Consider the following 14,008-nt stretch of genomic DNA (forward strand, 5'->3'; position numbering starts at 1 on the left):
GCCCCCCCCGGCCTGCCCGTGCCCCTCACTCCTGACCCCGCCTTCCCCCAGCCCCACCAGTGCCCCTCACTCCTGACCCACAGCCCCCGTCCCCCCCCCCCAAGTGCCCCTCACTCCCGACCCGGATCCCCTGCCCACCCGTGCCCCTCACCCCCAACCCGCACTCCTGCCCCCCACAGCCCTACTGGTTCCCCTCACTCCTGACCCGCAGCCCCCTGCCCCCCAGTGCGGCCGCTGCCCCCCACTCCCGACCTGCAGCTCCTGCCCCGCTCCGGGCGCGCTGGGATGCGTCTGGCCCGGCGCAGGTAATAACCACGTCTGGGCTCGTCTGGGGGCTCTGGCTCGGGTCGGGCGTGCGGGGAGGGGCCGAGGCAGGGATGGAGCCCAGCAGCCCCCGCACCTTCAGGGGCTCCAGCCCGGGGGGGGGGGGGCTCCCGCACCCCCACTACCCGGGTCCTGTCTCCCCCCAGGTGCTGCCCCTGGGCTGGGCGATGCCAGGTGGCTGGCAGGGGTGGGAACCTGTGAGAGGGGCTGCGACCTTTCTGCCCCCCCAGCCCTGCCGGTGCCCCTCACTCCCCACCCACAGCCCCCCAGATCGGGGGTTCTCCAGCCTCGCCCCCCCATTTGCCCCGGGGAAGTTATACCCCGCCTCACTCCCGCCCCAGCCCCCCCGGTAATTGCCCCCCAGCCTGGGGCTGGGCGGGCTCAGTGGGTCCCCGGCAGCGCCCCCCCCCCAGGGGACATGGGTCGGCGCGGGAAGGGTTAACCGGGGGGGTGTTAACCCCTGCGGCGCCGGCCCCGCACGCGACTCCCCAGAGTTAACCCTCTCCTTGCTGGAGGGCCCGGACCCCTACCCCCCTCCACTCAGCCTGGCCCCGCCCCACAGGGAAAGGGGCGTGGCTATGCAAAAGAGCTTAAACGGGACGTGCTTGTGGCCGCGGGAACTGGCATCCCCCCAGCCTGGCGAGGGGGAGACCCCCAGGCACCCTCCCCCGTTGCTGGCGCGGCGCGGCGCTGTGCTGCGGGGGCTGTGCCCTGAGGACGTCCCCGGCCCGGCTCCCGGGTTAGGCCCCCGCCGGCCTGGCCCAGCAGCTGCGGTGCTCGGCGCTGCACTGGGCAGCGCTGCCGCTCCGGGATTGGACGCCGCCGGCTCCGCCCCCTGCCCCGCCAGCCAATCCCAGCCGGGGCGCCAGGCGGCTCCGCCAATCCCCTGCCCCAGGGCTGCGGCCACGACCGAGGTCCGGCGTGGGGCTCCGGCCGGGGCCGGGGCGGCCCGGACTCCTCAACTGCCTCCTGGTCCCGTGGGGGTTAATGGTCCCCGGGGGGCACGCGCTGCGCGGCTGTGGTGTGACACCCCTGTCGTCCTCCCCCCGCTCCCCGGGGGATCCAGCCCCCCGCCCGGACACACACGCACAGGCCTCGGCTCTCACGCACGTGCTTTATTGGGTGGGGAGGGACCCCGCACCCTCTTTGGAAAGGCAGGGCCCGCATCCCGCCGCACAGCCCCCCCCCAGTGCAAATACAATCAGCTGGAGCCAGCAACCCCCCAGGGGACTGGGATCAAGGGGACCCCCCCAGCTCCACCCCTGGGGACACCCCAGGCAAGGGGGGCAGCAGGATTGCACCCCCGTGCCTCAGTTTCCCCCCCATTCCCCATTACTTGCAAAAAGCAAGGGAAGCACGCCCACCCCGGCTGCGGGGTGGGCGGGGGGCCCTGCCTGGGGTCGTCTCCCCCCCCCACAAAGTGCTGCAGCCCCCCCCGCACCCCTGTGCAACCTCAAGCGCATTGAATACAGCTGTACTAGCCCCGCGGTGCAGGGCCGCGCGGGCCCCCCCGCCTAGACGAGGCGCCACTGCAGGACGCTGGTGTCGGAGCCGCCGGCCGAGAGCAGCCCCCGGTCCCCGGGCAGGAAGGCAACGTTGGTGACGTGGCTGCTGTGCCCCTCCGCCGCGTGGCTCGAGGCCTGCGGGGACACGAGGGTCACGGGGGTCTGGGGGGTCAGCGCGGGGCGGGGGAGTGGGGGGGAGGAGTGCTCTGCGGGGGGTGCGCAAAGGGACAGGGGCGGTGGGCGGAGCGCCCCGGCACAGGGGCGGGGCTCACGCGGGGCTGGCAGCAGGGGGCGGGGCGAGGGGCGGGGCTGGCAGCAGGGGGCGGGGCTCACCCGGGGCTGGCAGCAGGGATAGCGGAAGAGGCGCACGGTGCCGAAGTCGTCGGCCGAGGCGAGCAGGGCGCCGTCCCGGGAGCGGCTCACGGCGTTGATGTCGGTGCCGTCCGCGCCCTCGGGCCAGATCCCTGCGGGCAGGGGGTCAGAGCGGGCCGGCCCCGCCCCCGCCCCCGCCCCCGGCCCGGCCCAGGCCCCGCCCCCTTACCGAGCACGCCGAAGCCCAGCACGCAGGTGACCGTGGCCCAGTCCCGGTTCCGCACCGCGTCGGCACTCGTGATCTGGCGGCAGGTCGCGGGGTCCCCTGCGGGGAGGGGGGCGGGGTTCAGAGCGGGCCCGGGGGTCCACCCCCCATCCCCCCGCGCCCGGCACTCACAGTACAGGATCTCGTAGTCGCCCGAGTTGGTGACGAAGCAGCCGCCGTCGGTCGCCCAGTCCAGGTGCGTGATGAAGCTGGAGTGGCCCTGGGGGGGGCAGCGGGTGAGGGGAGCATGTCCTGGCCCCGCCCCCGCGGGAAGGGGTCCCAGAGCCCCCCCGGAGCCACCTACCGAGCACCTGCCCACGCGGCTGTAGCGGCGCCCGCCCTCGGCCACGGCGTAGACGTACACGAAGTTGTCGTGGGAACCCACGGCCAGGTACGCGCCGTCTGGGGGCGGGGGGCGGGCAGTGACCACGGCAGCGGTGCCCCTCACTCCCGCCCGCAGCCCGTGCCCCCCCAGTGCTGCGCCCCTCACTGCCAACCGCAGCCCGTGCCCCCCCAGTGCTGCGCCCCTTACTCCCGCCCGCAGCCCGTGCCCCCCCAGTGCTGCGCCCCTTACTCCCGCCCGCAGCCCCTGCCCCCCGTGCTGCGCCCCTCACTGCCAACCGCAGCCCCTGCCCCCCCAGTGCTGCGCCCCTTACTCCCAACCGCAGCCCGTGCCCCCCCAGTGCTGCGCCCCTCACTACCAACTGCAGCCCCTGCCCCCCAGTGCTGCGCCCCTCACTCCCGCCCGCCCACAGCCCCTGCCCCCCCAGTGCTGCGCCGCTCACTCCCGCCCGCAGCCCCTGCCCCCCCAGTGCTGCGCCCCTCACTGCCAACCGCAGCCCCTGCCCCCCGTGCTGCGCCCCTCACTGCCAACTGCAGCCCGTGCCCCCCAGTGCTGCGCCCCTCACTCCCGCCCGCAGCCCCTGCCCCCCCAGTGCTGCGCCCCTCACTGCCAACCGCAGCCCCTGCCCCGCAGTGCTGCGCCCTCTCACTCCCGCCCGCAGCCCCTACCCCCCCAGTGCTGCGCCCCTCACTCCCAACCGCAGCCCCTGCCCCCCAGTGCTGCGCCCCTCTCTCCCAACAGCAGCCCGTGCCCCCCCAGTGCTGCGCCCCTCTCTCCCGCCCGCAGCCCCTGCCCCCCAGTGCTGCGCCCCTCACTCCCAACAGCAGCCCGTGCCCCCCCAGTGCTGCGCCCCTCACTCCTGCCCACAGCCCCTGCCCCCCAGTGCTGCGCCCCTCACTCCCAACAGCAGCCCGTGCCCCCCCAGTGCTGCGCCCTCTCACTCCCGCCCGCAGCCCCTACCCCCCCAGTGCTGCGCCCCTCACTCCCAACCGCAGCCCCTGCCCCCCAGTGCTGCGCCCCTCTCTCCCAACAGCAGCCCGTGCCCCCCCAGTGCTGCGCCCCTCTCTCCCGCCCGCAGCCCCTGCCCCCCAGTGCTGCGCCCCTCACTCCCAACAGCAGCCCGTGCCCCCCCAGTGCTGCGCCCCTCACTCCTGCCCACAGCCCCTGCCCCCCAGTGCTGCGCCCCTCACTCCCAACAGCAGCCCGTGCCCCCCCCAGTGCTGCGCCCCTCACTCCCGCCCGCAGCCCCTGCCCCCCCAGAGCTGCACCCCTCACTCCCACCCGCAGCCCGTGCCCCCCTACCCGGCGAGTAGCTGACGACCGAGATGGGCTCGTTCCCGTCCGTGTGGATGGTCACCAGGTCCCGCGTCTCCGTATCCAGCACCAGCCACCTAGAGAGACAGCCGTGACCCGGGCCCCCTCCCCACCCACCCTCCTGGCAGCGTCCTGGGAGCGGGGGGGCAGAGGAGCCTCATCTGGTTCCTCGCTAAGGGATTCCCCCCTCCAAAGCTCGGGGACCAGCACCGCCACCAGGGCCCCCCCACATGGGGACAGACCCCCCCAGCCCCATTACCTGCCGGTCATTGTGCCCACGGCCACCACAGCGCCATCGGGGTGGAAGCCGACCGAGCGGCCCGGGTCCTGGAGGCAGAGGGTGGGGGGTCGCATGGGCCGCCCCGGCCACCCCTAGCTCCTGGGCAGCCCAACCCCGCCAAGCCTCCCCCGCACCTCAATGGCCTTGCTCCAGAGGGGCTGGTGGGTGGTCGCGCACCAGAGATGCACTTGCTTGTCTTGCCCGCAAGTCAGGAACTGGTCCAGGCTGGGGTGGGCGGCCAAGCCCCACAGCTCCTCGGTGTGGCCCTGAGGAGATGGGCGTGAGCCCCCACTGCACCCCCCACCCCGCAGGGAGCTGGGAGAACCCAGGAGTCCTGGCCCTCAGCCCCCACCCGCCCCCCTGCTCTAACCACTGGACACCACTTCCCTCCTGGGGCTGGGACGGAGCCCAGGTGTGCAGGCTCCCAGCCCCCTGCTCCCCCCACTGTCAGCAACGTGGAGGGCCACGGTAGGGAAAGAGCCCAGGTGTCCGAGCTCCCAGCCCAGAGCCAGGCTGCCTCCACCCCACTATGCCCCCCACCCCCACCCCCCTCTGCAGCACGGTGCAGACCCCCCGTAACGCAGGGCCCAGGAGGCGGGGCTAGGCCGGCCCCGAGCGATGCAGTTGGCTGCTGGGGCTGCCAATCAGGCTCACCTGCACCAGGAGGGTGAAGCCGGCGGCCAGGGAGCCGAGCAGCACGGAGTTGCGGGTCGTGCCCACGAACAGGGTGTCCCCTCGGCCCTCGGCGATGGTGCGCACCGGCCCGAAGGCCTCGGGCACCTGCAGGGGGGGGCGCAGGGTAACTGAGACGGGGGGGGGGGGGGGGGCTGGCTGGGGTCCCCTGGGCAGTCACCAGCGCAGGCATGGGGAAACTGAGGCACGAGGGGGGCAGGCCTCCAGGGCAGTCACCAGTGCGTGGGCATTGGGAAACTGAGGCACGGAGGAGCCAGGGCGTGGGGGGGGGGGAGCTGGGGCCGCCGGGGCAGTCACAGGCACGGGGAAACTGAGGCACGGAGGAGATCTGCCCCAGATCTCGGCCAAACCCAGCAGCGCTGCCCCCCCCCCCCCGCTCCAGCCCAGGGGCCCGCACACCCACCCAGAATCTAACCCGCGCCCGCACCCCCCCGAACGGGATAGACCCCGGCGTGCGGGGGCCTAGGGGCACCTGGCTCTCCTGCAGGCGCTGGTAGTCGCGGCCCCAGAGCACGACGCGCCGGTCCCGGCCGCCCCCGGACACGATGGTGCCGTCGCGCCGGACGCAGAGACCGAACACGCCGCCGTCGTGGGCCCCCGGCACCGCCTGGCTGATCCGATTCCCACCTGCGGCACCCCCGCGTCAGCCCCGCCCGGCCCGGCCTCTGCTCCCAGCTGCGGACCCGGGCTGGGGCCAGTCCCGGCGGCCGGGATCGGGGCCCTGCCCCCCCACCCCCCCGGACTGACCTTTGCCCCAGATGTAGAGGTTGCCCCCGGAGTCCCCGGTCACCACGTCCCCGTTCTCGGTGAAGGCCACGCACAGCAGGTACTTGGGCTTCTCGTGCTTCTGCGGGGGGTCTGCAGTGGGCCCCGGCCCCCCAGACTGCCCCCTACACGGGCTGCGAGCCCCGGAGCCCGGCCCTGTCCCCCCCAAGTTCCCCCCGCCTGGGGTGCAGCCCCCCCACCTACCAGGGACCCCAAACCGGGGTCCAGAGCTCCCCGACTCTTGCCCCCAGGGCCCAGCCCCCCCAGACAGAGCCCAGTGCCCCGGCCCGCACCTCGAAGATGCCCTGGCGCTTGCTGAGCGAGGCGCCCTCCAGGGCCCAGAAGTGGACGTGGCCGCGGCCGCAGGTGACGAGCAGCGCCGGGTCCGTGGGGTGGAAGGTGGCGGCCAGCACCGCCTCGTTGGAGCACTGCGGGGGGCTGGGGGTCAGCGGGGAGGTGCGGGGGGTCAGCGGGGCGGCCGCAGGGGCAGGGGGCGGAGGGGCTCACCTTGACCTCGGCCACCTTGTGCTCGCGCTGCCAGTCCCACACCGACAGCACGTGCTCGCTCGACTCGTCCACAGCGCACAGCAGCGCCCCGCCGTTCTGCGGGCAGGGCTCATCACGGGGGGCACCGGGGTCCCCGCCCGGCCCGCGAGGGGCTCGGGCCCAGGGAGACCCCCGCGCCCCCCGCCTGGCTGCATCCCCGCCCCCTTCCCACAGGGGGCGGGGCCGAAGGGGCGGGGCTCTTACGGCCTTGGAGAAGCCCACGCAGGCCACGGCGCGCTCGAAGGGCCCCGGGCCCAGCACGTGCAGCGTGTGCAGACTCACGGAGTCCCAGACCCGCACGTGCGGGGGCAGCGCCTGCGGAGGAGGGCGTCAGTGGTGGGGGCAGCTCCCCCGTCGCCCCCCCCCCGCACAACCCCCCTCACCTTGCCGTCCTTGGAGGTGCCAGCTACCTGCCCAGTCGCTATGGTTACCATGTCGGGGTGCACCGCCAGGCTGGGGGAGAAGCAGGATCACCCCCCCACGGCATGAAGTTTCCCCCCCCAACACACACCCATGTCCTTGCGGGTTGTGGGGAGGCCCCGATCCAGGGGCACGAGAGGGGGGGCAGGGACTTCCTCCCCACGGGCGCTGGCCCGAATCCTGGGGTACCGGCTGGGCATAACGCCGGCCCAGAACCGGGGACATGGGGGCACAAGGACCTTCCCCCTCCAGGGGGCCCGATTGGTGGGGGGCAGGAGCCGGCCCTGATTGGGGGGTATGGGGGTGGAAGAGACATTCCCCCTCCAGGTGGCACAGGCCCCGATCCGGGGAGAATGGGGGGGGGCAAAGACCTTTCCTCTCCAGGGGGTCTGGGCCCGATCCCCGGGTACGAGGTGGGGGCATGCCGCTAGCCCCGATGCAGAGCTATGGGGGTACGAGGACCTTCCCCTTCCAGGGGTCCCTGCCTGCTGGGGTAGCGGGCACAGCCCCCCCGGGCTGTGCTCACCACTTGATGTCGTCGTTGTGGCCCAGGTAGTGGCGCTGGCGCCGCTCCTCCACGCTGTACAGCACGGCCACGGCCGCCACGAAGTACACGATCTCGCCCGTGGGCAGCAGGAAGAGGTTAGCACGGCAGTCGCGGCCCCGGTAGCCGTAGCTCGAGGCGCTGGTCAAGGAAAGTGTAGGGGAGGGGAGCGAGACCCCAGAGCCCGGGGGAAGCAGAGGAGGGAAACTGAGGCATGGCCCGCCAAGGACCCCAGGCGACGGCCCCCAGCCCCCTCCCGCCGCAGGGCCCGGGACCCAGGAGTCCCCCCGGGACGCCCTCTTAGGATACACCCAGTCCAGCTTGGGGCGCCGCGCGGGCGGGTCCAGGCGGGCGTCCAGGCTGTAGGAGCCCGCGGCGGCGTCAGGCACGAGCATGGGCACGGGCCGGCCCCGCAGCAGCATCTTCACGTAGCCGTCCTCTGCGTGTGCACGGGTCAGCGCCGCGCCCCGCCGCGCCTCTCGACCACCCCCCGCCCCGGCACCCGGGGGTGCCCCCGCCGCACTCACCAGCGCTGAACGTGGCCTCGCGGGGTTTACTGCAGGTGGGAGAGGGGCGGGTTATGGGCGGAGATGGGGGGCAGCCCGCCCCGCCCCGCCCCGCCCCGAATTGCCCCCTGCCCCTTCCCTAGATATAGCTCACAGGCCTCGGCCCCCCATGGCAGCACAAAGCACTCCCCCCCCCCAGCCAGAGCAGGCGCTGCGGCAGGGAAAGGGTTAACCTCCCCCCCTCCCCCCGCCGCCCGGTCCAGCTGTTATCTCTCTGCTGCCAGGGGTGCAACAGTTGGCCCCGCCCCGCCCCTGCTGTCACTCCGGGCGGGGGGAGCTGTAAGCCCAGCACCCGCCGGGGGGGTTGGACCGGGACCGGGACCGGGACCGGGCGCGGCCTGGCGGGGCGCGGGGAAGCGAGAGGGCCCCGGGCAAGTGCACGGCGCTGCAGGGCCGGGGTGGGGGGTGTTACCTGGGGGGTCCCCCGGGACCCGCTGCCTTGCTCATGGCGGCGATCGGGCACTTCCCGGACACCGGCTCCGGCTCCGGCTCCTCCCCCCCGCCCCGATCCACCCCCGGGCCGCCCTGGCTACGATCCTCAGAGCCCCGCCCCCCGGGCCAACCTCGGCGGGTCCCGGCCACCCCGGACCCCTCCCCGCATTATAGCGCGGGGGGCACACAGAGATGCCCCCCCCCCTCCGAGATGCCCCCTTGAGGGTCGGGGGGTCTCTGCCCTGCCCCCGAAACCGCCTGGCGCCCCCTAGCGGCGGCAGGGGCAAAGCAGGGCCGGAGTCTCCGGCGGGGGGGGCGGGCATACAGAGCTCGGAGCCCCGCCCCCTGGGCCGTACACAACCAGTAGCCCCGCCCCCAGGGCCATACAGGAGCCCACAGCCCCGGTGCCCGCAGCATCCCCAGGCTCACCTCCTGCCGGGCGCGGGGGGGGCCTCCTTCTTGGGCGACGACGGGGACGTGGAGCAGCCCCCGGGGCGCTTGGGGGGGCCCGGCCCGTTGCTGACCGCGGCGCGGCCCGGCGGCCCCTTGGGCAGCGCCCACCCTGCGGGGTGGGGGGCGTCACCGCGGGCCCCAGGGCAGGATGGGGCCCCTCCCACGTGCCCCCAACTCATGGGGAGCCCCTGGCGGGGAGGGGGATGAGCAGCCCGGTGGGAGGAGCCTGGAGCCCCGCCCCCCGCCCCCCCCAGTACCTCGGGGCCCCGCCCGGCGGGGGGGGCCGGGCGCGGGCTCCTCGCAGGCCGCCAGTCTGCGCAGCGCGTCCGCCAGCGCCGCCTTCAGCACCTGCAGCTCCTCGTCCTGCAGCTGCAGCCGCTGCTCCAGCGCCGCCACCCGCTCGTCCAGCGCCATCGCCGCGCATCTGCGGGGGCCGCCGCTCAGCGGGGGACCCCAGCACCAGGCCCCCCAGCGGCCGCCACCTCGCGGCATGTGGGACCCCCCCGCTCCCAGGGACTCCTCCAGGGCCCGCCGTAGGAGCCGCAGGACCTGGGACCCCTCCAGGAGCCAGGGAACCTCCCAGCTCCCGGGCACCCCCCTGCATTCGAGGACTCCCCAGCCCCATCACAACCCAGCCCCCCCCAGCACACAGGGACCCTCCAAGGCCCCGGGGACCCACCCAGAGGCCAGCAGCTCCTGGCATGTGGGACCCCCCCCAGGGATGCCCCCCTCCCCCCGCTGCATCACCCGCTCCAGACCGCCCCGTCGGGGGATGGGGGGGCATCAAGGGCAGAGCCAGCCCGGATCGGGCCCCTCATTCCTCCAGGGCAGCCTCGGGATCCCCTCCAGGACCCAGAAATCCTGCCCCCCAGCCCCAGCGGACCCCTCCCCCAAGCGCCTCGGGCACCCAGCAGCATCCAAGGACCCCCCCCGAACCTCGGAAGCCCCCCAGGACCCAGGGATCCTCCCAACCCCCCGGGCACTCCCTGCACCCAAGCACTCCCCCACCCCCAGCAGCCAGCACCTCCAGGCATGTGCCCCCCCCAGCACCCAGGGACCTACCCCAGCGCCTTGGGCCCCCCCCCTCCCCATCATCCCCAGCACTCAGCACCTCCCAGCATGTGAGAACCCCCGAGCACGCAGCGACCCCCTCCAGGACCCGGGGAACCCCCCAGGACCCAGGGATCCTCCCAGCCCCCTGACACCCCTCTGCATCCAAGGACCCCCCCAGCAGCCAGCAGCCCCGAGCATGTTGGAACCCCCAAGCACCCAGGGACACCCCAGCACCCGGGGACTCTCCCCCCCCCCGACTGAGAGATGCTCTCAGACCCCGGGCACCCCCCTGCATCCAAGGACCCCCCCCCCAGCAGCCAACACCACCCAATATGTGCCCCCCAGCACCCAGGGACCCCTCCAAGGGCCAGGGGACCCAACTCGGCACCTCGGGGACCCCCCGGGGGGGCGGGATGGATCTCCTGCGGGTTCTGGGGGGTCCTTGGATGCTGCTGGGTGCCCGAGGCGCTTGGGGGAGGGGTCCTCTGGGGCTGGGGGGCGGGATTTCTGGGTCCTGGAGGGGATCTCGAGGCTGCCCCCCCCAACCCCCCAAAGCAGCCAGGCACCTACAGGCCAAGGTGCCTGGCTGCACTCAGGGAGGGGACCCAGGAGTCCGGCTGCCCCCCCCCCAACTCCAGCTTCCGTAGCCCTGGGGCTCAGTTGCACCCCCCCCCCCGGGCCCTGTGAGGGCAGAGCCCCCCCCGCGGCCCAGCTGCGGGGGCGGGGAAGGGAACCCAGGAGTCCCGGCACCCACGTGAGGGACCCGGGGGCTCTGAAGGCTGGGTCCGTCCGCCCCCCCGTGTGACCGTCCCCAGCACCAGCTCTGACCCGCCAGGAGGGGTCTGTGCCGGGGGGTCTCCGGAGACCTCTGCCTTGTGAAACCCAGGTGTCCTGGCCCCGCCCGGGCGGCTCCCACCGCACCGAGCGAGCCCCAGCAGGTGGAGCGGGGTTTGTATTTAAATGAGCTCCAGTGTGTAGATTACCCCGGGGATGATTTACATGCGGGGGGGGCAGCGCTGCGGGGCCCGATCCTGCCCTGGAGGGATGAAGGACCCGATCCGGGCTGGCTCTGCCCTTGAGGCCCTCCCCTCCGTCCACAGGGGGTCTGGAGAGGATGATGCAGCAGGAAGGGGGGCTGGGCAGCCCCGGGACCCCCCGGCTGGAAATAGGTGGGAGAGGGAAGAGTCTGCCTTGACCTACCTCCTGCCGGCCCCGCCCTTCCCGGACACACCCCATCTGGCCCCGCCCCGCCACACCCCAGCTGGCCCCGCCCCTCCCCAGCAGTCACTCAGCCAATCAGCTGCTGCCATCCCAAACTCCACTCTGACCCCCCACAGTGCCCCCCAGGGGCCACGCCTCCCGAACCCCCCTTTGGTCACACTCTACCACCCCACTGCCCCCAGCCCTCGGGCACTGCACCCCCCCTCCCTCCAGGGCCGGGGGGTTCAATGGGCGGAGGGCTGGCGCTGCCCTGCATCTCCCCGGGCTGTGCCCCCCAGGACCCCCCAAACCCGGTCCCCCCGTGCCCCCCGGGTGGGCACCCACCTGCGGGACCGGTGCGGGTGGGTGCGGGGCCGGTGCCCGCGCGCGGCTCCAGCCTCTGCAGCAGCCGCGTCCGCCCGCTCCTCCCCCCGCGCCGCCTCCTGCCGCAGCCCGGCACCGCGCCAGCCCCGCAGCCGGGCCAGGGGGCGCCCCGCGGCTCCCCCCACCCGGCGGGGCCTGCACGGGGGCCCTCGGGCTGGACTGCGGGGGCAGAGGCGGGCAGGCGCTTGCCTCCAGAGCCCGGTGGGCCCGTGACGTCACTGCCAGTGGAAGGAGCTGGGCTGTGACATCACTGCCAGGGCAGAGGGGTTGTGCTGTGACATCACTGCGGAGGAGAGGGGCTCTGCGGTGACATCATCGCCAGGGCACAGGGGCCATGCTGTGACATCTCTGAGGGGGAGGGGGTCTGCTATGACATCTTTGCTAGCGTAGAAGCATAGTGCTGTGACATCACGGTGGGAGGAGGGGGTATGCTATGACATCACTGCCAGGGTACTGGGGTCGTGCTGTGCCCACTCTAGGGGGAAGAGGGTATGCTATGACATCACTTGCAGGGTAGAGGGGTCACACTCTGACATCACTGCTGCTGGGTTGGGGGGGGATAAACTGTGACGTCACTGAGACGGAGGGGCTGCGCTGTGACCACGGACAGCCGCGGGGAAAAGAGCTGCGCCCCACTCGCTCCTCCCGTCTTCTGCTCCTCCCTCTCCAGCCTGACTCCTCCCCTAAGGGGCGGGGCTTCCTGCCCCTCAGTGGCTGGGGGGCAGTTACCGCGGGACAGCTCCTCGTGTGTCCGTTCCGTGACCCCTCCCCCTAGCGCTCGGTCTTCCCCCAGCTGGGGCAGCCCCAATGCGGGGGGGGGGCGCTCCTCCCGCGCACCGAGCTCCGGGCCCGGGTCAGGTCCGAGATCCCCTGGGCCGCCCTCCCCAGAGCCGGCTGCATCTCGGAGCCCGTGGCAGCCCCCAGGGCCCGGGCGGGGGTGGGAGCGGGGCTTCCCCCGCCGGCATCCTGCCAGGCCCGGCGGCGCCGCTAGCCCCGGACAGATGCCACGGCCGGAGCCGAGGCCGGCTGGCGGGCGCCGGGGCCGAGGGCGGCAGCGGAGCGGGAGTGAGGGGCAGCGGCCAGGCTGGGGGGTCCTTGCCCCCGCTGACTCACCGCCACAGCAGGGCCGGGAGGCGGCGCCGCTCCGGCCCCCGCACCCGGGATCCCCCCGCCCCGCCCGGTCCAGCCGTCCCTGCCTCCTTCTCCATGGCAACCGCGCTCTGCATCACCCGGGCGGCGGCGGGACATGCCCCCCCCCGCGTGCCCCCCAGCCCCGGAGCCACGGGGGCTGACAGGGCAAGGTAAGGTGCGGATTGGAGCAGCGCTGCCGAGGCTCCGCCCACCCGGCCTCCCGGTTACGGGGGAGGAGTCAGGGATTCAGGGGCGGGGCGAAGTGCTCGGGGGCGGGGCCAGGGCCTGGGGCGCAGGGGCGGAGCCGGCTCATACAAGGGGGGCAATGCGGGGGGCAGGATCCCCCCGAGGGTTGGCGGGGGCTGAGGACAGACCAGCTCAGTGCATGGGGGCAGGGCGGTCCCATGCCCCCTCCAGGCCCCGGGATTGGGGGTGGGTCTGTGCGGGGGGCGAGAAGGCCGCGTGGCCTTGCCCGGGCCCCACGGGTGTGGCCGTGAAAGCGGGCTGGGAGGGGCCGAGGGGCACCCTCTCGGCTGCCACAGATCCTCCGAGGACACCAGCCCACCATGCCCTGCGCGGGGGGAGGTGCCGATGCTTTCTTTGCGCTCCCCTCCCGGCGTCTATGGTTCTCCGAGGAGCGGGGGGGGGGGTTTGCTGTGCGTTTGTGCATGTGTATGCACGTGTGCGTGTGTGAATGTGTAAATGTGTGCACGTGTGTGCGTACCCGGGCCGGCGTCACGTGTGCGTGCGTGTGCCGAGCCTTGTCCGCGCTTCTCGCTCTAAATGTGACTCACCCCCGCCCCCCCATTACCAGGGAGCCCCGGGGCAAGCTGTGCACCCGGGGGGCGAGGGGGGACAGAAGCCCCCACTCCGCTACCCCCCTAGGGTGCCCGCGGGGGAGCGGGAGCTGCCCCTGCCGGTGCCACCGCGGGGGCCGTGCGTTGCGGGTTGGTCCTGGAGCAGCTCCGGCGCTACCACGGGGTGGGGGGGCAGTCCCTGGGAGCCCCAACCCCCAGCCCCCCTCCCCCCGGCTGCGCCCCCCCCCCCGCGGCTGCCATGTGCAGGGCCGCGTGGGCGCGTGTCTCCCCGCTCCGAGCTGCAAATAGACCCGGGAGCCGAGCGGAGCGGAGCGCCGGCGGGTCCCAGTGGGGCTCCTGTTTACTGCGCCGCGGCCCCCGGGGAGCCTGTGACTCACGTAGGAGGGGGAGGGCTACGTGCGGGGTCCATGCCCCGCGGTGCGCCTCAGTCCCGAACCTCAGCCTCTCCCCCCCCACCCTTAGTCCGTCCAGGTCCAAGGGATTTCAACCCGGGGGGGGGGAACCACAGCAAACCGGGGTGGGGACCACAGCCGCGTGCGCATGTTTCTGTGTCCTAGACCCTCTACTGCCCCCTGCCAAGGGGATTCTCCCTCCTGGACAAGGCCTCCAGCAGCTTTCTCCTGGAGCCTACCGCTTATGCAGCTGGCAGGGAGCTGGGAG

At 73.8% G+C, this 14,008-nt stretch overlaps 1 protein-coding gene across 2 annotated transcripts; it reads right to left on the reverse strand.

The window, feature by feature from the left end:
* Window positions 1-1,424: 1,424 nt before the first annotated feature.
* On the reverse strand, window positions 1,425-8,899 carry EML2 (EMAP like 2). 2 transcript variants are annotated; one of them, XM_059718057.1, is made up of 19 exons: window positions 8,739-8,899; window positions 7,839-7,867; window positions 7,621-7,750; window positions 7,294-7,443; window positions 6,731-6,800; window positions 6,552-6,662; window positions 6,309-6,404; window positions 6,095-6,229; window positions 5,784-5,883; window positions 5,509-5,663; window positions 4,998-5,123; window positions 4,478-4,609; window positions 4,323-4,390; window positions 4,052-4,140; window positions 2,711-2,808; window positions 2,539-2,626; window positions 2,371-2,466; window positions 2,163-2,293; window positions 1,425-1,964 (listed from the first exon to the last, which is right to left on the reverse strand). In XM_059718057.1, the coding sequence occupies exons 3-19, from the start codon at window positions 7,731-7,733 to the stop codon at window positions 1,839-1,841; spliced, it is 1,884 nt and encodes a 627-aa protein (XP_059574040.1). In that variant the 5' UTR covers window positions 7,734-7,750; window positions 7,839-7,867; window positions 8,739-8,899; the 3' UTR covers window positions 1,425-1,838. The 2 variants fall into 2 exon arrangements, with proteins under 2 accessions (XP_059574040.1, XP_059574041.1); XM_059718058.1 differs by lacking the exon at window positions 8,739-8,899 and adding an exon at window positions 8,290-8,373.
* Between the last annotated feature and the right edge of the window lie 5,109 nt (window positions 8,900-14,008).

Source organism: Alligator mississippiensis, chromosome 15 (genome assembly GCF_030867095.1).
Source record: "Alligator mississippiensis isolate rAllMis1 chromosome 15, rAllMis1, whole genome shotgun sequence".
NCBI lineage: Eukaryota > Metazoa > Chordata > Crocodylia > Alligatoridae > Alligator > Alligator mississippiensis.